At 41.1% G+C, this 21,435-nt stretch overlaps 1 protein-coding gene across 1 annotated transcript in view; it reads left to right on the plus strand.

Moving 5' to 3' along the window:
• The window catches only part of LOC147724582 (fibrocystin-L-like), a 2,246,326-nt gene that overhangs the window by 576,291 nt on the left and 1,648,600 nt on the right, over nt 1-21,435 (plus strand). Inside the window, exons 25-27 of the mRNA XM_086918063.1 lie at nt 11,123-11,289; nt 13,258-13,439; nt 14,051-14,198. Coding sequence (XP_086774189.1) covers nt 11,123-11,289; nt 13,258-13,439; nt 14,051-14,198 — 497 coding nt within the window. The remainder of the gene's footprint in view (nt 1-11,122; nt 11,290-13,257; nt 13,440-14,050; nt 14,199-21,435) is intronic.

Here is a 21,435-nt window from a genome sequence, read left to right on the forward strand (position 1 = left end):
CATATAGTATAATAATTAATATATTAAAATTACTAATTAACTATAATTATTTCAATTGATCACCTATTAATACAAATTAATGAAAAATGAACAATTAATTATTTAATAATTAAAAATTATTTATCAATTATTTCCAATAAAATAAATTTAAATAAATGTAATTATTTAATTAATTATTAATAAATTACTTCCCACCCTATTCCCCTACAAACCCACGACCCGCTACAGAAAATAAAGTATTAAAATTAACATAATTAACAATTAATTAATTTAATTAAATTAATTGGCTGATAAAAAGTTTATAATTACCCATAAATACTTAATTAATAATTAATTCTAAATAAATACCAATAAATAATTTTACATATTTAATAAATTATAATTTAATTACTTCCCACCCAATTCCCCCATAAACCCACAACCCGCTACAGAAAATAAATTAGTAAAATTTACATAATTACCAATTAATCAAGTAATTAAAATGAATTACCAATTAAAATTTAATTAATTAACAAATATAAAGTAATTAACAAATAATTAAAAATTACTATCAATAAATACATTTACATATTTAATTAATTATAATTAAATTACTTCCCACCCTATTCCCCTATAAACCCACAACCCGCTACAAAATTAAATTACGCAATAATTATAAAAACAAAATTCATTAATTAAAATTAATTATAACATAAATACAAACTTTTCACACATATTATAACATAAAAATACACTATAAAAAATTAGATATTATTAAAAAATCGATATTTTTTACTATCTATATTATATACTTCGATATTTTAACTTTCTATATTTTTAACAGTCGATATTACTTCACTTACCGTAAAAACAATATTTTGGTTATCTATATTCTGTCCTGTCGATATTTTGGCCAGTCTATATTTACAGCTCGATATTATGTCCAATCTATATTTTGGAATTGATATTATGTCTGTGCACCGTCCTGCCTACCAGAGGTCTAGATCAAATTGGGTTTACCAGTTGTGTAGAAATATAGGGCTAAGAAATTATCATGAGGTCTTTAGGCTACTTAAATATGAAACATCACCAATTTTTGTAGTCGCGACCTCAAAATTCCTTTTTGCAATGTGGCGTACCCATAGAGGAATTTTAAAGGGAGAAGAGCAGGGTAACTGTTGATGTTGCTGTTTGCACTACTCTCTTATTCCCCTTCCTGCTACTTAGTACAGTAAGTGAATGTGATGATAATATTGATGTTCATTTTTACTCAGGAATGTAGTTTTGCATTTATTCCCTTAATTTATTTTTTAACATGTAGTCTAACTGAATTTTGTATATGAAGTAATCTTGTTGTTTTTATTGTCCCTACATATTTTATTCTAAACTGTGTTCTGGGTTCCTTCTGCTTTGTGCTTCCGAAACCTGGGGGTTCGGGTAGTCACTTTTCTAGTGTCATGGCTGCAGTATTGATTTAATCTATTCTTGCATATCATTGATTTTGGTTTTTGACAACCTATTTTTAAGTGCCCTTTGCACTCCTTTTATCTTTCATGACTTATTCGATGTATGTATATTTTATTGTGCTTTTATGGCTATAGGGAAACGTTGGATAGCGTAGGGGTTAAAATTACTATTCCCACTCCAAAGAGTGCAACAGTAGGGAAAGCGTTGGATAGCGTAGGGGTTAAAATTACTATTCCCTCTCCAGTGGATGCAACAGTAGGGAAAACGTTGGATAGCGTAGGGGTTAAAATTACTATTCACACTCCAAAGATTGCAACAGTAGGGAAAGCTTTGGATAGCGTAAGGGTTAAAATTACTATTCCCACTCCAGAGAATACAACATTAGGGAAAGTAAGTACTTCATATATTATTTAAAAATTTAAAAATGAATATCTAATAATGATTAATTAAACATTATAAAACATTTTATACAATATAATACTTAATATATTAAAATTACTAATTAACCATAATTATTTCAATTGATCACCTATTAATACAAATTAATGAAAAATGAACAATTAATTATTTAATAATTAAAAATTATTTAACAATTATTTCCAATAAAATAAATTTAAATAAATGTAATTATTTAATTAATTATTAATAAATTACTTCCCACCCTATTCCCCTATAAACCCACAACCCGCTACAGAAAATAAAGTATTAAAATTAACATAATTAACAATTAATAATTAAATTAAATTAATTGGCTAACAAAAAGTTTATATTTACCCATAAATACTTAATTAATAATTAATTCTAAATAAATACCAATAAATAATTTTACATATTTAATTAATTATAATTTAATTACTTCCCACCCAATTCCCCTATAAGCCCACAACCCGCTACAGAAAATAAATTAGTAAAATTTACATAATTACCAATTAATCAAGTAATTAAAATTAATTACCAATTAAAATGTAATTAATTAACAAATATACAGTAATTAACAATTAATTAAAAATTACTATCAATAAATACATTTACATATTTAATTAATTATAATTAAATTACTTCCCACCCTATTCCCCTATAAACCCACAACCCGCTACAAAATTAAATTACGCAATAATTATAAAAATAAAATTCATTAATTAAAAGTAATTATAACATAAATACACACTTTTCACACATATTATAACGTAAAAATACACTATAAAAAATTTGATATTATAAAAAAATCGATATTTTTTACTATCTATATTAAATACTTCGATATTTTAACTTTCTATATTTTTAACAGTCGATATTACTTCACTTACCTTAAAAACGATATTTTGGTTATCTATATTCTGTCCTGTCGATATTTTGTCCAGTCTATATTTACAACTCAATATTATGTCCAATCAATATTTTGGAATCGATATTATGTCTGTGCACCGTCCTGCCTACCAGAGGTCTAGATCAAAGTGGGTTTACCAGTTGTGTAGAAATCTAGGGCTAAGAAATTATCATGAGGTCTTTAGGCTACTTAAATATGAACCATCACCAATTTTTGTAGCCGCGACCTCAAAATTCCTCTTTGCAATGTGGTGTACCCATAGAGGAATTTTAAAGGGAGAAGAGCAGGGTAACTGTTGATGTTGCTGTTTGCACTACTCCCTTATTCCCCTTCCTGCTACTTAGTACAGTAAGTGAATGTGATGATAATATTGATGTTCATTTTTACTCAGGAATGTAGTTTTGCATTTATTCCCTTAATTTATTTTTTTAACATGTAGTCTAACTGAATTTTGTATATGAAGTAATCTTGTTGTTTTTATTGTCCCTACATATTTTATTCTAAACTGTGTTCTGGGTTCCTTCTGCTTTGTGCTTCCGAAATCTGGGGGTTCGGGTAGTCACTTTTCTAGTGTCATGGCTGCAGTATTGATTTAATCTATTCTTGCATATCATTGATTTTGGTTTTTGACAACCTATTTTTAAGTGCCCTTTGCACTCCTTTTATCTTTCATGGCTTATTCGATGTATGTATATTTTATTGTGCTTTTATGGCTGTAAAGCCGAAATAAAGTATTTGACTGACTGACTGTATATTTGCATATATAAAAGGGGGGATTAAATGCCCAGGATCACACAATTTGGTCAGGTTAGGTAACTGGCCATCCCAAAAAGCACAATGTCTTTGTTCTTCTTTTGCTTTTGAAGATGATATACTTTTTCCCCCACAGAGTGTAATGCTAAAGGTTTTCACCCTCTCATATCTGGTTAGAAAGCTCCACTGGTACAAATATGTTTTATAATTCTGAAAATTTGGCCCACACATTGCACCATTACTGATTCCTCACTGATTTCTCACCTAGCAATGGGTCATGGACAGGGGGTGTTTGTTAAAGCGTAATGCATGTGTGCTAGCTACAGATAATTATGCAAATGTTCAGCGTGATTTAAGAGGCACACCTTTCCATGATGGAGATATAGCTCTAATTCTGGTTCATGCTTCAGCAACAACACATGCTCACTGCACAATTCTTAAACAGTGGGCACAGCTAGAAAAGTACTGGAAGGGGGCAAGATTGTAAGGGTTTTGCCTAATTGAATGGTGCAAGGGGAAGTACTATTTTATGTCTGCAGAGTTGCAGGAAATATAACAAATTATATTGTGAGGTGAATGGGCTCAAATACTTTTTGAAGCAGTGCATTCGCACGGGGCTACAAAGGATTGGACAAAGAGTAGTAATATTATGCTTATTTATTGATCTTTAGTAATGAGTATATGCCAATGCAGAAGGATAGTGTGCATTGAATAACTGTGCTTCGTATTATGATGTTTCAAGGATACAATGTGCACACATTTAATATGTCTTTTAATATACAGGTGCAGTCTTTAGGGGTGTGTGTGAATCGGTGTCATGTAACAGAAACCACTTGTCCCTTTTGTGCCATGTAATGCGGCGACAAATTATTTCAGCAATATCATTATATAAGATCTCTAAATTAGCATTTCTGATTATGCCAGGATTCCTTCCATAGTAGGGTTTGAATACTAACTATTACCTTATGCTGACACATTCCACAGATATACATACAGGAGCTGAAGGTAATGGTAAGAAAAAGTTACAGGGTTGAAATGCCGTTTGGAGAATGTGCAAAACTACTAACTTGCAGGCTTTAAGGGTTTTCACCAGCTCTTCTCTGAAAAATGTTCCCATGCTGAGACAGGTTGGATTTTTGCTCCTGAAAGTGGCAGATATAATACTTCTTCAGAGGTTGGATAAAAGTGGAGGTGTAGAGCATAACTACACCTCCATATTTGCTCATGCTTAAATGAAGTTCACAAATATTTCTAGGAGTACTATTTCTTGGCCTACTTCTGTAACGTCTTGTGAATTAACAACAGTTACATATCTGCACTTAATGAAAGAACGTGGGTGCACTTTATTTCATAACTGGGCACCTAATTAGGTCTGGCATTAACAAAGACCTTCTGTGTTTATTACAATTTTGTCTCTCTCCCTCTCTCTCCATGAGGGGATTCCTCACATCTACAGGACAACAAATACAACATGCACAGTTGATAAGTGACCTCCTCCAAGCATTACTAAGGCCATCCAAAGTGGCTATAATAAAATGTGCCTTGCTCACTTTGCCACTGGATTCAAGCAAGCCTGGCTGAAGACGGCTGTAATGCCAGAAACCGGTCTAGGAAGCTTGTTTCCGGTCCAGGGAAGGCATGGGTTGGCAGTTCGAGCTGGACTGTTCCCATGAGGCACAGGGTCAGACTGATTTGCATATGGCCATGTCTGAACTGGGGTGGCAAAGTGGGCTAAAGAACGGTGATGGATTAAACCCAGATCTGTTGACTGGGTGTGAGTGTTTAATTGGTTCAGATGCTCCGTCCATCACCACCCCCTTTTGTACCGCTATAATAAAATGTGCAGCACACACATCATCAAAAAAGTATGTATCAAAGGGCAACTCATTTATTGATGGGGAAGAAAAGAGAGTTGCACTGACAGGCTGCCAGTTAGCAATGGTACAAATAACAAGCAGCGAGAAGAACACTAACGATAACAGTGACTCATTACACTCTGCCCCAATAAATATTCAGAGGAAGGTAAAGGAGGATGACAGAGAGGAATGGGTCAAAGGAGGATGTATGCAAAGAAGGAGGGGTTATGGACAGGGACCAATGGGAAGATATGCCTGCCTTCAGCAATGCTTTCTTTCATCACATGCCTTTTTTCACGGTCCTTCAAATGTTGGCCGAGATGGCATGATCAGACTGTTTTCCCTATGTTTGTACCACTCTAAATTCCGCCAAATAGCAGAAAGACTTAGCAGACAATGCACTGTTTGTGCACAATACAATACTGGAAAGGGCACACAAACTGCACCTTGTCATTTCCCTCCTCCTCACAGACCATTTGAAAGCCTACAGATGGACTCCACAGACATGCCTCCCACCCACAAGTACAAATAAGTTTTGGTAATAGTTTGCATGTCCAGCAAGTGGACAAAAGAGTATCCCACCAAGAACTGTGATGCAGAGACTGGGGCCAAATGCCTTCTAAAAGAACTCATTCCGCGATGTGGGATTCCATCCATCTAGAACTCAGATAATGACCCTGCGTTCATCTCCCATGTGATAGTGGAACTATGAAAGGGGTTTGGGGTCACACAGAAAATACATTGCGCCTATCACTCAGCCGCAGCGGGTGCGGTGGAGAGGAAGAATGGGGTGTTGAAGAATAAGAATGGAAAAATGTGTGCATCAACTGAACTCTCATGAGTAGATGCACTACCACTAGCACTGCTGGCAATGAGAAGAACGCCAGATAGGGTAACAAAGCTCAGCCCTCACAAAATAGTATTTGGCCACCCCATGAACATTGTAGGCCATATGTCCACAAGCTCCACTATCAATAACAGACGACCTGCTTTTATGTTTTTGCAAGAAATTAACAGAGACCTTACGTTATCTTCACCACCAGGTTCTACAGGCTCTTCCAGAAGCAGCAACTCCACCACCACATGACCTGCAGCCTGGTTATTGTTTCTGGGTAAAGGCCCACACCCGACGGCACTGCCTCCAGCCAAGGTGGAAGGGACCACAGCTTATCATCCTAACTACAGAAACAGCAGTAAAGTGCCAAGGGCTGACATCCGGGATTCACCGCTCCCACGTCAAGAAAGAAGAAGGGCCAGACAGCAGAGAATAAGTTCCACCAGCAACACCAGTGACATCTGAGGCACCTCTCCGGTACAACCTTCAATCCACCATGCAAGACAAGACCAATGGGAAATTAGAGGCAGATACCTGCTCGGGGCAGGCTAGGCCTCCAAAAGAAGACAGAAGACACCAGAGGCAGTCCCCTACTGCGCATGATAAGTCTTGGCCTCTAGGTATGACTCCTCCTCCAAAGACGTCTGTCTGCCTTCCAAGGGAGTGCTAACTGTCAAGTGCTAGTAACCTCTGACAGTACACCATCAAGGCACCAACGTTTTCTTCTAAATGCTTGACTGACGTCTGCACCAATAGACCCCTAGGAGGTGCAGAGCCCGCTAGTAGAGTTGCTGGTGATGCTCCAATTAGGCACATAGTGGTGCATCACCCGCTAGTTAGATATCAAGACAAGGCTTTGGAACATCAAAAAACTGAATTGAACACTTGGTTAAGGGTATGTAAAAACTTAAGTAGACCACAATTATGACAAATGCCAGCAACAAGATATGGAAGGCCTAGATCCATGCAAGTGAAGGTAGAAGAGTTACAACTACTAATTGATATACGGTTATTGTGTCCTGGAATAAAATTAAATAGTGTGCTGGAACTAACTGTGCCAAATCCTTCACTATTGAGTTGGTTAAGAGACCTTATCTTGCAAGACATCTCGTTCACCACTTTTGTACATCAAACAACAGCACAAGCTATCACAGACATGCGACTTGACATTTTGGATTGCGTGATTTATACAATAGAAGAGATCGGATATGCTCTTCCCAGAGAGATTAACTGAACAAGTGAATGAAAGGAACAATGCCAAGTACAAGAAGAACGGACTGAAAATAACCATCATTGTTAGGAGCAATATTGACACCAGTCCCAGGGATAATAGTGAATGCAGTGATAATAATATTTGCAAAGGACATTGAAATACCATTCATCCATGGCCGGCATGGAGGTGAGGGGCTAGAAGATAGTGATTTGGTATCAGATGGAGCAATGTAGAAGCCATCTTTCTTGTATGATACCAAATACTGTAAGCTTTTAGACCCTGGTAAGTTGACATAAAAAGCAGTGCACAAATGCGTGTACTTTTCTAGGGTTGATCAAGAATAATACGTGGCAGGGAAGATGCTACGTAGACCCAGACATTTCAGCATAGCACATTTTGCAATATGTCTGGTCCTTTCTATTATGTTGCAATTATTAACTGGAAAAGCACCAGACTTATATCTTACATTACAGTGGAAAGTCCCAGAAGCTGCCCACTTGGGTCGCGTGGTCAGCAACAGTATGGTTCGGACCTTACATGGTGTACGACTGTTTCAGACCTTTGCTAATTGGTCAAATGACTAAGGCTTAATTTGTGCTACCTATGTGATGATGCCGCATACTTTGTGGTTTTGGCCTATAAAAGGTGTCACCAATGTCACATCTTTGGCCATTCAGTATCTATATTGTCTGCCTCCGTGATGCAGGTACTTTTGCATTATTTGTTGTTCCCCAATAAATCTTGCTAACAGTTGTGCTGACGGAGACTTGTGTTATTTGTATTATTCCTTATTATCTTTATTTCAGCTTCTACAGCCTTACTGCCAAAGGACGGAGAAAGGAACTTTGTGTACTTTGCTTTCAACTTGTGAAGGATCTCCAGGGGCTTGGAAAAGAGCTTGCCTCCTGCTGAAGTCTGAGGGACAACAGACTTCACCCCCCAGCTCTCCAGAGTTCTTTTGGAAGTACCTGCTGCTGTTTTGGGACTTTTAAGGAACTGCGTGTCGCCAGGAGCTGGAAGTGCGACTCATCGAGAAGAAGCATGTTGCCGTCGCTGTGCCTGCCATCGCAACTCCGAAGGAGGGTGACACCGCTGGAACTGTAGCACTGCACCGCATCGTAGAGAAGTGTGCTGCAACGAAGAGGAAGCGCATCACCGTCGCTGCTGCTGCCGTCGCAACTCTGAAGGAGGGTGTCGCCGCTGTAGCAGTCACATTGCACCCCATCGAGAGAAGAGTCTCGCAACGAGGTCAGAGTGTGTCGCCGTCACTGTGCCTGCTGTCGCAACTTCAAGGGAGGGTGTTGCCTCTGGAACTGTCGTACTGCACCGCATCGAAGAAAAGCGCCTTGCTTCCCCGAGAAGCACACCGCAGTCGGAGCTACTTCTGTCGCATCGTGGATGTCGCCGCTGTAGTTGTCGCATCGTGCAGAAGCTTCACGCATCGTGGGAGAAGAGTGTTGCAAGTGGATCTGCTGCCATAGCATCGTGGAACAAGGGTGTCGCTGCTGCAGTCCACGCATCGAACCGAGAACTTCTCGCAGCGTGCTGCATCTGGAAGTTCTTCACATCTTTATTTCTTTTTACTTGAACTTTGCCGCATTTCCCTTACTGCGACATTGCTTGTCGTGGAGGCACAACGCAACATAAGGTACATTGACGCAAAGTGATGCATCTCAAGAACTGAACTTAACTAAGCTAAATCTACCATCTTAAAGTAACAGTATTGTGTATTTTGTCTTTAATTGTCTTGTGGTAACTCGCTATAAAGTATACTTATTTTTTATATAAAACCTTGTGTGGTGTCCATCTGTTGTGTTGTCACTTGGTTACTGTATCTGATCACAAATGCTTTACACATTGCCTCTGAGATAAGCATGTCTGCTTGTGCCAAGCTACCAAGGGGATGAGCTGGGGTTATTTTAGGAGTGTAATCCCCTTATCCTGACTAGAGGGAAGGGTCCCTTTTTGTCACAAGTACCTACCTGTGCCCACTAGATACCCCAAAATCTAAATGGCCCAAACCCCAGACTTGTAGATAACGTCTAGGAAATCAAGAGAAACCTTTGCCAAAGTAAAGAGCCAGAGAAGCTGAGGAGGAATACTGCCCCTGTGCTGTTCTGTCTGGGGTTGGCCTGCAGTGGCTACTTGCTGCCAAGGGAAGTAGAAAAGCACTTGCTGTGTCTCCTGCTTGAGGAAGATCTCCAGGGGTTTGAAACTGAGCTTGCCTCCTGTTCTGAAGTCTCACAGACACAAAGACTTCACCACCAGCACCCCTGAACTTCCTTGCTGGGACTCCTGACCTGCAAAGAGGGGCCTGCTGTTGTTTAGGACCTCTAAAGACTGTTTTCCACTGGGAGCTGGAAGAATACATGCATCGTCCTGGATCAGCGCATCGCAGCGCCAACTTTGTTGCATAATTGGGAGACACAGTAAGAAACCGACACATCACCTCCCCACGCAGTAAGAAACCGACTCATCACCTCCTCTCCGGTAAGGAACCAATACATTACCCCCCCTGCGCAGCAGTAAGAAACCAACGCATAACCTCCCCCCGACCAAGGAACTGATGACTCACCTTCCCTTAGTGTAAGGAACTGATGCATCACCTTCTCTGCGGCCCGTTTGTTTGTTTGTGTGACGCATCCCAGATACTTTCTGTGAAAAGTGTTGCATCTGCAATTTGCTTTGAACTGAACTATTTCTACCATAGGAAAGTCATATTTTTATTACTGTATTGTGGATTTTTGTTGTTTGGTCTTGTCTTTGTTTAGATAAAGATTACTTATTTTTCTAAACTGCTGTGGTGTCCATTTGTAGTGTTTTCACTGTATTACTGTATGTGTTCACAAATGCTTTACACGCTGCCTCTGAGAAAAGCCTGTCTGCTCGTCCCAAGCCACCAAGGGCGTGAGCAGGACTTATGTTAGAAGTGTATCCCCCTTACCCTGACTAGAAGCAAGGGTCTCGATTTGGACACAGGTACCTACCTCTGCCAACTAGAGACACCCATTTCGAACAGTGACATTCTTACTTGTGGACTTCCATCCACTTCAACTAATAATATACTTTCTCACAGATACGTATCTTGTAAATGGCACAGCTGTTTGCAGTGAAACACGTTCAGGGTTGGTGGGGACACTCATTGGATTAATGATGCCCATGATAATGAGGGCACCCTTGAACCAACTGGTTCCTCCTGACATGTGGGAGGAATATGTTTACGGTGAGAGTCATATTGCAACTTTAAACTGTGAGATTTCAGAATCATGCATCAGAGCGAAATGGTTCATACAGTTACAGACTCAGAAGGAAAAGTGTCAGGAGACAAAGAATCCTCAAGGACCTAGTTTAAAAGCTTTAGGGTGTAGTGATATAGACAACTACAAAGTCAGACAGAAGAGTGGACTCATCAATATAAGCTATTCTTTTATGGTCCCAGCAGGGTTTTGGATGTCATTAGTCGCAAGCACTGAAAGAATGGTTTCATTGTGTGGGGCAGAATAGCCTCATCTATGCCTTTGGAGACAGATTGTGTGGAAGTTGTAAAATTCAAGGAATGGAAATTAGAGAGCAGGCCTGAAAAAATATAAATCAGGTGTCAGACCCTTTCCCGCCTCATTGATCCTGTGACACTTTGAAATGTTTTTTAGGTATTTATTATACACAACTCCTTTGTTGTCACTGTTTTTCAGCTGGTCATATATATGCATAAATCTGTTGGACCTCATACAAACACAGTACCCGGAAGGAACCAACCATACTTTGTATTCAGTTCAGCTGTCTCCACGCAACTTTGCCCACCCAGTGTATGTGGATGTGGTGTACATCGGACAGACTGTTACCACAGATGACCAGAGTGGTGAGTTTCAAACAAATATTTCCTAAAATGTCGTTCTGTCGGCACACTCACCCAGCCCTACATTCCATGCCAAATATGAACCCTTGGGACGGGATTGTTATTACAATTATCCCTTTCATTTCTGTGAACCCTGGTCTTTTTCTGTGAATTAATCAGCTGCTTTAACCGTCACTCCTGCCACCTGTACGTAGCGAATACAAAGCACTTGACTATGGGCCATATGTATCAAGATAACCATTTGCGATTCCCAAATAGCGATTTTTAAGAAATCGCTAATTGAGAATCGCAAATGGGTATGTATGGACAAAATCGCATTTTTTTTGCGATTTCTTAGAATTCTTTAATTGAGATTTGCAAATTGCGAATCGCAATTAAGGAATACTTTCCCATTCATTTCTATGGGCCAGGAGGCCCATAGGACTGAATGGGAAGTTATTCTCAATTTGCGATTCGCAATTTGCTAATCGCAAATTCAGAATAATTTCAAGGGTGCAGGGGTGTCCAAAGGACACCCTGTTGCACCCCTGAAATATGCATGGGTGCACATGTGGCGCACACACATGCCCTAAGGGCATGTATGTGCGTCATATGGCACTTTGAAAAATGCAAAAATGTGCATTTTTCAAGGAATTCGCAACATACCACCAACTAGAAGTTGCTGGTAATTTGCGATTCCTTAAGGGCATTTTGCTAATTTTTTTGGCTACATACATTGCATTTAAGGAATCGCAAAATTTGCGATTCCTTAAAAGCAATTGCAAAATAAGGAATTGCAAATTTTGCGATTCCTTATTTTGCACCAGTTTTGCTTAATACATTCCATTTAGCAAATTCGCCTTCGCAAAGGCTGCGAATTCCGGCCTTTGCGAATGCGAATTTGCATGATACATATGGCCCTATGACACTTATGGTACTTTATTTTCAGGAATATTCTTGGGTGAGCACCTTTGACTCTAATTAAAATAAAGCCCCACATCAGAAAAGTTGCATGACGTGTAAAATCAAACTAACTGTCCCATTGGGTTGACGGGGAAACGGTAAACAATAAGTTGAACTGGAACATGTTCCTTAGAAGTAAAATCTTCCTCTTCTTGGTATGTGCATTGACAGCTAAAGGGCTGATTTATAAATGGGCGGACGGTGCGTCATTCCACGAGGGGGAAGGAGCCAATTATTCCATTACTCTGGAGGAGAAACTGCCCATCACATTTATGAATAACTGATATGCAGGTGGTCATTTATAATGCATTGTAGGGAACCACCATTACGGGGGCTCCTGCTGGTGCATTTCGCTTTTTGATGTAGGGCTTCATCAGCATGACTCAGCCCTCCAACAAAAAGTTTTTTATTTTTATTTTCACGAAGAAAATCGCAAAACTGGATTTTCTTTTTGAAAATAAAAAATGTAATGCTCCCCTCGACATGGGAAAAATCTCAAGTGGCGGAGGAGGTATTATTTTAATTTCAATGTACCTCACTCCCAGAGTTTGCCTGGCAGTGATGTACAGTAAAAAGTGGGTATATGTCCACCAATCCTGATTGGGCAGCTGGACAGATAGCCATTTCTCCGACGGCCCTTACTCTGGAGTAGTCACCGCCATAGCCAAACTAAAGGTCGGCCCACACCTAAATTGGTTGGGGGACCTTTACCTTGGTGGTATGTATACTGCTTCGCCATCTGACAATGGAGAAAGAGTACTGGTTCCAAAAAATTCCCCGAAATGAATTATAGTGTCCACCACCTTCCACCAGCTGTACAAATATAAGCACTGGGAGAAACATATAAATGGGCAAATGAGGTTGAAGTCCGAGCCCACCTTATTTATCATATAGGACTTGTTAATGATATCAATACATGAATTCCTGCAATATCTCATTGCACAGGTATTTATATAGAGTGACGATTATCATCCATATTTGTTCACCAGTCCGACTGTTTGACTTTCTCGTTTTTGTTTATAACTTTAGTACTTAGACAGAGAAGACCTCCAGCATTGACCAGCAGAGGAATAGACGTACGATTGATAAATGACATTCAGGTGGAGGAGACCGAGTCTTCCTCGCCAGATGCACACAAGCAGTATACTGTGACCATCTCATCACTTGGCTGTGTTTGTAACATACCACTCTTGGAAGTTGCATTTGCGCAGGTTTGTATAAGCACACTACCCTGCAGCCTACTACAGCATGTTTTGAGGTGGGATTTTTTGGAGTTGCTAAACAGCCTGGTCCTTGTTTTACCATTCCACGTGTTCAGTTCTGTTCTAGAATTGTTTATAGCACATATGTACGTGCCCAATGTTAATCTAAACTTATCTTTAGTTTCTTGGGTTCACTGTGGCGACACAGAGGTGGGGAAAGAAGAATACCTGGAAAGACATAACTATAGCCGAAAGACGTCTCATTATGCTTTGTTTTCGGTGGCTCATATTTGCTTTCAGAATTCCTGTGAGCGACAGTTGTGTCTGTGATCATTTACATTTATCAATGTAAATCCGCTAAAAACACACAATATTCCAGAGGGTCCATCTCCATTATCTATGACTCATACAGTGTCCAATTAATGCACATTTAGATTAGATGTACAGCTGAGTCAATAAGCAATACCATAATGTTACAGACATAATGACGAATATAAAATTCAAACATTACACCAGAACTTAGAACGTTAATGTTAATGTTAAACGTTAGTTGGTTCATAGTTTTACTATAATGTATTTCCTCAAATTCATTTATAAATTAATCTGTTTTTGTTTTAAAGAATTATGCAGTTGACGGAGGCAACATTACAATGTACAGAGGCTCCACATGGCCGAGCGATTCCATGATCACTGTTGAAAGAATCCAGGCTGCATCACCTCCAATCAATGGAACCTTTGACATTAAAGCCTATGGATCCATAATCAGGGGTAATAACAAGCACATAAATCACTTCTCATTGCATACTTTTCGTCTACCTGCTCAATTTTGATAGAAATTCTTTCATGTATTTCTGAAGTAAAACCTACCGAAGGATGCCAGACTTAAAGTGTAGAAAATATACGATGAAATCATGGTTGTAAAAATGTGACTCGTAAATGGCCTCTGTGAATATCAAAATCGGAAAGTTAGGCTTTTATCTCACATTGCCTTTGTGAATCAGGCCCCTGCTCTATAAGTGAATTCTAAGGCATGGAAGACTGTACAGATTTCAGCTTGTTTTTGTTTTAATATCAGGGAAAAAAACAGAACATCCGACCCAGCAGAAAATAAAACAGGCCCACACACAGCCAAATATTGGCACCCTACTTGACTTGCCAGACTAGTCCTTTGGGCACTGTCTGATTTCTCTATAGGCCAGTCCAACCCTGATGGGAGCTGTCCCGGATGGAGTTCACTTTAAGGCACATGCATCAAAGGATTTTGCGATCGCAGGCGGTGCGAAACGCAAAAATCGTCCGCTTGCGATCGCAAAATCTGCTTTTGGAATGCATGAAGGTGAAGGCCCTTGCAATTTGAGAATTCGCCAAAAGTTGCAGATTCTCAAATTGCAATTGCATTTAAGGAATTGCATTTTGCGATTCCTTAAACGCAATGTATGAAACTTAAAAAAATTGTGATTTTGCAATTAGGGGGAGGAAATTACCATGAGGTTGAACCTCATGGTAATTTGCGAAAACTTTGAAAAATGCACTTTTGTGTTGTGCACACACATTCCCTAAGGGCATGTGTGTCCACAACATATGTGCACAGATTGATTTCAGGGATGCAACAGGGTGTCCTTTGGACACCCCAGCACCCTTGAAATCGCATTCTCAATTTGCGATTCGCTAATTGTGAATCGCAAATTGAGAATGTCTTCCCATTCATTCCTATGGGCCTCTGGGCCCATAGGAATGAATGGGGAGGTATTCCTTAATTGCGATACGCAATTTGCCAGTTGCAATTAAGGAATTTTAAGAAATCGCTAATTTTTTAGCGATTTCTTCATGCGTAGGCTTTTGCGATTTCTTAATTGCGATTCCTTAAAAATTGCAATTAAGAAATCACAAAAGCCTACAATGATATATGTACCTTGTAAGTGAATGTGGGCTCTGGTACTGGGGGCAGGATCCAGTGGTCCAAGGGACTGCTGCATGCTCACACCCAAGTCATTTACAGAATAGCTAATTAAATATTTCATTGCATCCCCTGTGCCTGAGATGGACTAGGGCTTCAATTAAAACAGAAATTAGGCATTAGGCAAATGTGAGTGCATGGCTAAAGGTCTGCAGTCCAATGCAGGACTCAACCCAGCATTAACAACAGGTCGCTTAGGGACTCAAGCTGATCACTGCCGCATTATTATAAATGAGGGAGGAAGATAGCAATTATTTGCAACCCTCTCTTTTGTAGTACAAGTGAGGTGAATATCCCTCGCATCACAGAGGTACATAGAGGTGGCATCATAGTGAAAGCAATGCATCAAATGCTCTTTTTTCTAATGTTAGTTCTCTAATTCTAGTTCTAATTCTAGTTTTCTACTTTTGTTATAGAAAGTCCCTAAGAAGTTGATTCAATGACGACAGAATCAGATCTCTGATAATTCCTACTCAATGATTGGTTAAATTTAAAAGAAGAACCCTCTTTAGTATCATTATTGAATCTTTGTATTCTTGAAAGTGTCCATTTGATGGGTTAACAAGTGATCGGAGTACCAAAAGGCATCCAGGGTATTATTATACTTTTTGATATGGTATTAAGTTTTTTGGGGAGAAGCAAGTATTATTCTGTCATTAGCCACTGTTGGAGCAGAACCCCATACAGCAATATTCAAGACACCAAAAATTAAAATCACCCCAAATGTTACCTTTGCGTTATCTGCTGCACCAGGCTGATCCTGCACTAAAAATCACACACCCTAACATCAATTTAGCAGAGTATTAATCATAAGTACCCGGGACCCCTGACTAACTCAATTCTAGATCAGGAGAAAGGTTCAAGGGTTTTATAATAACATCTTGATATCAAGCAAAACAGAATAAATACAACAAAGGCTCAAATGCTGAGTTATTCAGAGTAGTAAAGATTCAGAATTATTTAAAGTTCCAAATGAAATGCAAAATCAAAATGAAATCTGACAGCGTCCCTAGCTGAAAGATGTTTGGGAAAATCTCTAAAATCTGGCTCAGCTCAAAACCAAGGGGTACTTATAGACCATTCTTGAATAACAAATGAAAGAAAATGCAATTTCATCATAGCATGATCACAAGGTAACAAATTATTCTGCAAATCAGAGTTTTATCTGTCACTAATTGGTTCATAAGCACTAACTAATTATTAGAAAACATCTACTATATTCTATGTTATTGCTATCAGAGGTTTCCAAAATATTACGAAACATTTCAACATTGAGTCTTCACAGAAGCAAATAAAACTAGGCCCAGCTCAACTCAGACCTTTTATATTTTGATAAAGGCTCAAATACTCACCTGCCATGGAGGACTATTATAGTTCCTTCCAGTGTCATGTGTTCCAGTTAGTCCTGAGAGGAAACATTTCCATTTTAGATGCACACAATTCATTCCTAAAGTTACCCTCACTTTTTACACATCAACTTTTCACACACATTTGAAATCTTGTATTAGTTTCTTGGAAAACTAACCGTGCTTACAGAATCAACTTTGCAAGAACACCAAGTGCTATCTTGACACCATGTGTAAAGTTCATAGATACATTGGGCAAATGTGCTTGTTGTTTAGGTACATATGGCGGCACAGCTACCTATAACATACAAACAATGGCAGCCTGATCAAGATCTCAGCTCAAGGCAAGAATATCTTTTGTAATAAGTAAACATCAGGTCCTCGGTGTTGACAGAGGAGCACTTCTGCTGTCATTGCGAGGTCCAAAGACGATGAAGCGCAGCAGCTGACTGATATTTCAGCGAGGGCTGTCCAGCATGTGACTAAGACGGGGCCTAACATTTCTTTCCCATTAGGTAATGGGGTTGGATCATTCAGTACAAGGATTCTTGGCATAACAAATACATACACCCTAGACGCTTAGGCTAGGGACCCTTAGTTGGAGTTTGGAGATTGTTATACTGTTTTTTATGCTTCCAAATATACATTGTTTCAGCACAATGGAGAAACTTTTTATTCTGTTTGCTGTCCTGATACTTCTAATAGTTTTCATCGGATTCTGTCTACTGATCATTGCTGCACATATGTTCTATACAAGAATCACGGTAATTCAATAAACATTGAGAATGTTCCTCTGTGTATTTCTTGTATATTTCTCTTGGTAAGCAAGAGTAATTGAGCAAAAGGGTTCTAGATCTGTTACCCCAATCCTAAGGGATCAGGGTTGTTATGTTAAGTGGTTCCCAGAACTATTTGCTCTCTGTCTGGGTTTAGCGGGGCTTATGGTGGCACTGTGAGCTAGCTAAACTATAGGACAACACATCCTGAGGGGGTGCTCGAAATCAGTCTAGCACCATGTAAATGTAAATGCCATTTGTAAAGCGCACAGCTACCTCCAGCGGAGGTGTCCCGGCGCTGTCCGTATACCGCTTAGGAACCCTTCCTGGTTTTTCCCTGTGGAATGTCCACTCCGGGGCACCCCCAAGGTGAAGCCAGGCATCCGAGCACTGTTGGGGCCGTTGTGAAGATTAAGCAAGGTATTGCCCAGAGTTGCAGAGTGGGACCCATGATTAGAATAGGCACCAAGGCGAGAATAATCACGTCCGAGGAAATTGAGCCCAAGACCCGCCGAGGCGGGTATGGAACCCTGGTCCCGGACCAGACCTCTGCATCAGGGTCTGCCGCTCTAACCATTTGAGCCACACTTCTCCACCATTCCAATGTTTATGCTCTCATGAGGCGTGAGCCGGGAGCTTGTATTTGTTGTCTCTTTGCACCAGGCTGTATTCTGGACTTTTAAAAAATATTGTAATCTGCTCCGCATTTACTTTTATTTCCAGCATTCACCTGCTGCTTTCTCTTTGGTTGCTGTGGGGGGGGCACCAAGTGGCTGTGAGGCGGCTTGGTGGGGGGAAAGGCTGTGGTTCACCCGGGATGGTCGGAGTGAGACCGCCATCTAGGGGGGAACATCCTTTTCGACGCGGATTTTACCCCGCAGTACTTTTACAACGTGAGGGCGCTAGAGGATAAAGTATAGTATATTTACTATTCCAACACCTTCCCTAGTATCCACGGGGACTGGTGTTAGAATAGTAAATTATACTATTCACTATCAGCGCCCCCCAGTGCAAGTCGTTGTAACGACTTGCGTTAATAAAGACATGTTGTAAAAGCACGCGGTGTGACGGTACGCGTCGTACTGTCATACGTCCATCTTGAGGGGAGCACAGGTTAGCGGGTCAGTTGTTTTCTTCCCGACTCTTTAAATGTCGGTACAGCTGCAACCGCGCAGACCCTAGACTCCTGAGGCCTGGGCCGGGAGCGTGTATTTGTTGTCTGTTTGCACCAGGCTATATTCTGCACTTTTAAAAAATATTTTAAACTGCGCCGCATTTACTTTTATTTCCAGCATTCACCTGCTGCTTTGTCTTTGGTTGCTGTGGGGAGGGCACCGAGTGGCTGTGAGGCAGCTTGGCGCGGGGGAAGGATGTGGCTCACCCGGAACGGTCAGACTGAGACCGCCATCTTGGGGGAAGTACAGGTTAACTGGTCAGTTGTTTTCTTCCAGACTCTTTAAATGTCGTCACAGCTGCAACCGCGTAGACCCCAGACTCCTGAGGCGTGAGCTGGGAGCTTGTATTTGTTGTCTCTTTGCACCAAGCTGTATTCTGGACTTTTAAAAAATATTTTAATCTGCGCCACATTTACTTTTATATCCAGCATTCACCTGCTGCTTTCTCTTTGGTTGCTGTGGGGAGGGCACTAAGTGTCTGTGAGGCAGCTTGGCGGGGGGAAAGGCTGTGGTTCACCCGGGATGGTCGCAGTGAGACCGCCATCTTGGGGGGAAGATCCTTTTCGTCGCGGATTTTACTCCGCAATACTTTTACAAGGCGTCTGTTACAACGGAAGTCGTAACCACGACTTGCGCTGGAGGGCGCTAGAGGATAAAGAATAGTATATTTACTATTCCAACACCTTCCCTAGTATCAACGGGGACTGGTGTTAGAATAGTAAATTATACTATTCACTATCAGTGCCCCCCAACGCAAGTCGTTGTAACGACTTGCGTTGTTAAAGACGCGTTGTAAAAGCACGCGTTGTGACGGTACGCGTCGTACCGTCATACATCCATCTTGGGGGGAGCACAGGTTAGCGGGTCAGTTGTTTTCTTCTGGACTCTGTAAATGTTGGCACAGCTGCAACCGCGCAGACCTTAGACTCCTGAGGTCTGGGTCGGGAGCTTGTATTTGTTGTCTGTTTGCACCAGGCTATATTCTGCACTTTAAAAAAATATTTTAAACTGCGCCGCATTTGCTTTTATTTCCAGCATTCACCTGATGCTTTGTCTTTGGTTGCTGTGGGGAGGGCACCGAGTGGCTGTGAGGCGGCTTGGCGGGGGGAAAGGATGTGGCTCACCCGGAACGGTCAGACTGAGACCGCCATCTTGGGGGGGAGTACAGGTTAACTGGTCAGTTGTTTTCTTCCAGACTCTTTAAATGTCGTCACAGCTGCAACAGCGCAAACCCCAGACTCCTGAGGCGTGAGCCGGGAGCTTGTATTTGTTGTCTGTTTGCACCAGGCTGTATTCTGCAATTTTTTAAAAATATTTTATACTGTGCCGCATTTACTTTTATTTCCAGCATTTACCTGCTGCTTTGTCTTTGGTTGCTGTGGGAAGGCCACCAAGTGGCTGTGAGGCGGCTTGGCGTGGGGAAAGGTTGTGGCTCACCCGGGACGGTCCGAGTGAGACCGCCATCTTGGGGGGGAGCACAGGTTAGCGGGTCAGGTGTTTTCTTGCCAACTCTTTAAATGCCGGCGCACCAAAGGCTAGCCCATCTGCGCCCGTTTGCGCCGGCCCATCGCCATTAGCCAGAACCTCTGCCCATTTTATTGCAGACCCTATCAGGTACTCATGTGACGAGTTCCTGTCCCGGGAAACTAACTGTTCCTCCCTAGCATGGGCCCTCCAGGACGGCTCCTTTAAGTGTAAGCTCTGTTCAATTCAACTCCCACAGGAGGAGTTGGTTTTCTGCCCCTGAGACTGCTCGGATCTTAAGTTTCTTAGTTTAAATTGCCGGTCACTTGTGAAACATCATGCCGAGGTCCATGACATTTTAGCCGATGAGTCTCGGGGTGTTCTATTCTTAATGGAGACCTGGCTCTCATAGGATTTAGTGGCAGAGCCCTGGCTGGCTCTTCCTCAAGGCTATGGGATGAAGAGTGTTGGCAGAGAGGGAGGCAGAGGGGGCGGTATGGCAATCATCATTAAGGAAGTTTACAACTGCAGCTTCAGCAAGGAGAGCATAGCGGGCTGTGAAAGTGCATTGTTTAAAATTATGCTGAATCATAACTTTACTGTGACCAGCCTCCTTATCTACTGCCCCCCAGGTCCCTTTGGTCAATTTAGAGAAGATCTATTGAATGAGGTTGCGCTATTTGCGAGTAGGGCAGCGAATTTCACGATTTTAGGGGACCTTATTCTCCATCTTGATTATAGTGGGAAGGTTGAGAGATCACCAGTTTTACGGCTGATCTAGAGGCCTATCAGCTGGCTCAGTGCGTCCTTGAGTGTACGCATGTGGCAGGTCCCCTGCTAGACCCCATATTCTCGAACTTAATCTCTCTAATGATTTTGCGGCCGGTCCCTCAGGCCTGGACAGACCACTCCTTGGTCTCGTTCTCACTGCGGCTAAGGGAAATGCTGACTTGATCTGCCCCGTCCTTGTCTTAAAACGCCCTTGGCGTAAGCTGGACATGGGTCTTTTTTCCGCTTGTTTGGCCAGTCATAGGCCTCAGTTGCCACTAGACGTGGAGGTGGCAAACTCCCGTTTTCATGAGTGGTTGACCCTAGGCCTAGACAGCTGCATCCCAGCTAAATTGGGGGGACGATTCGTGGGCCGTCTAACCCTTGGTTTAACGATTCATTAACCTTAGCCAAAAAGGGCTGCAAGCAGCTCGAATGTGTCTGGAGATGCTCCTATGATGCAGTAGCTAAAAGTAAATACCGAGCGGCCATTAAGCAGAACCACAACCTTATTCAGAG

This window comes from Lissotriton vulgaris, chromosome 4_1 (assembly GCF_964263255.1).
Source record: "Lissotriton vulgaris chromosome 4_1, aLisVul1.2, whole genome shotgun sequence".
NCBI lineage: Eukaryota > Metazoa > Chordata > Amphibia > Caudata > Salamandridae > Lissotriton > Lissotriton vulgaris.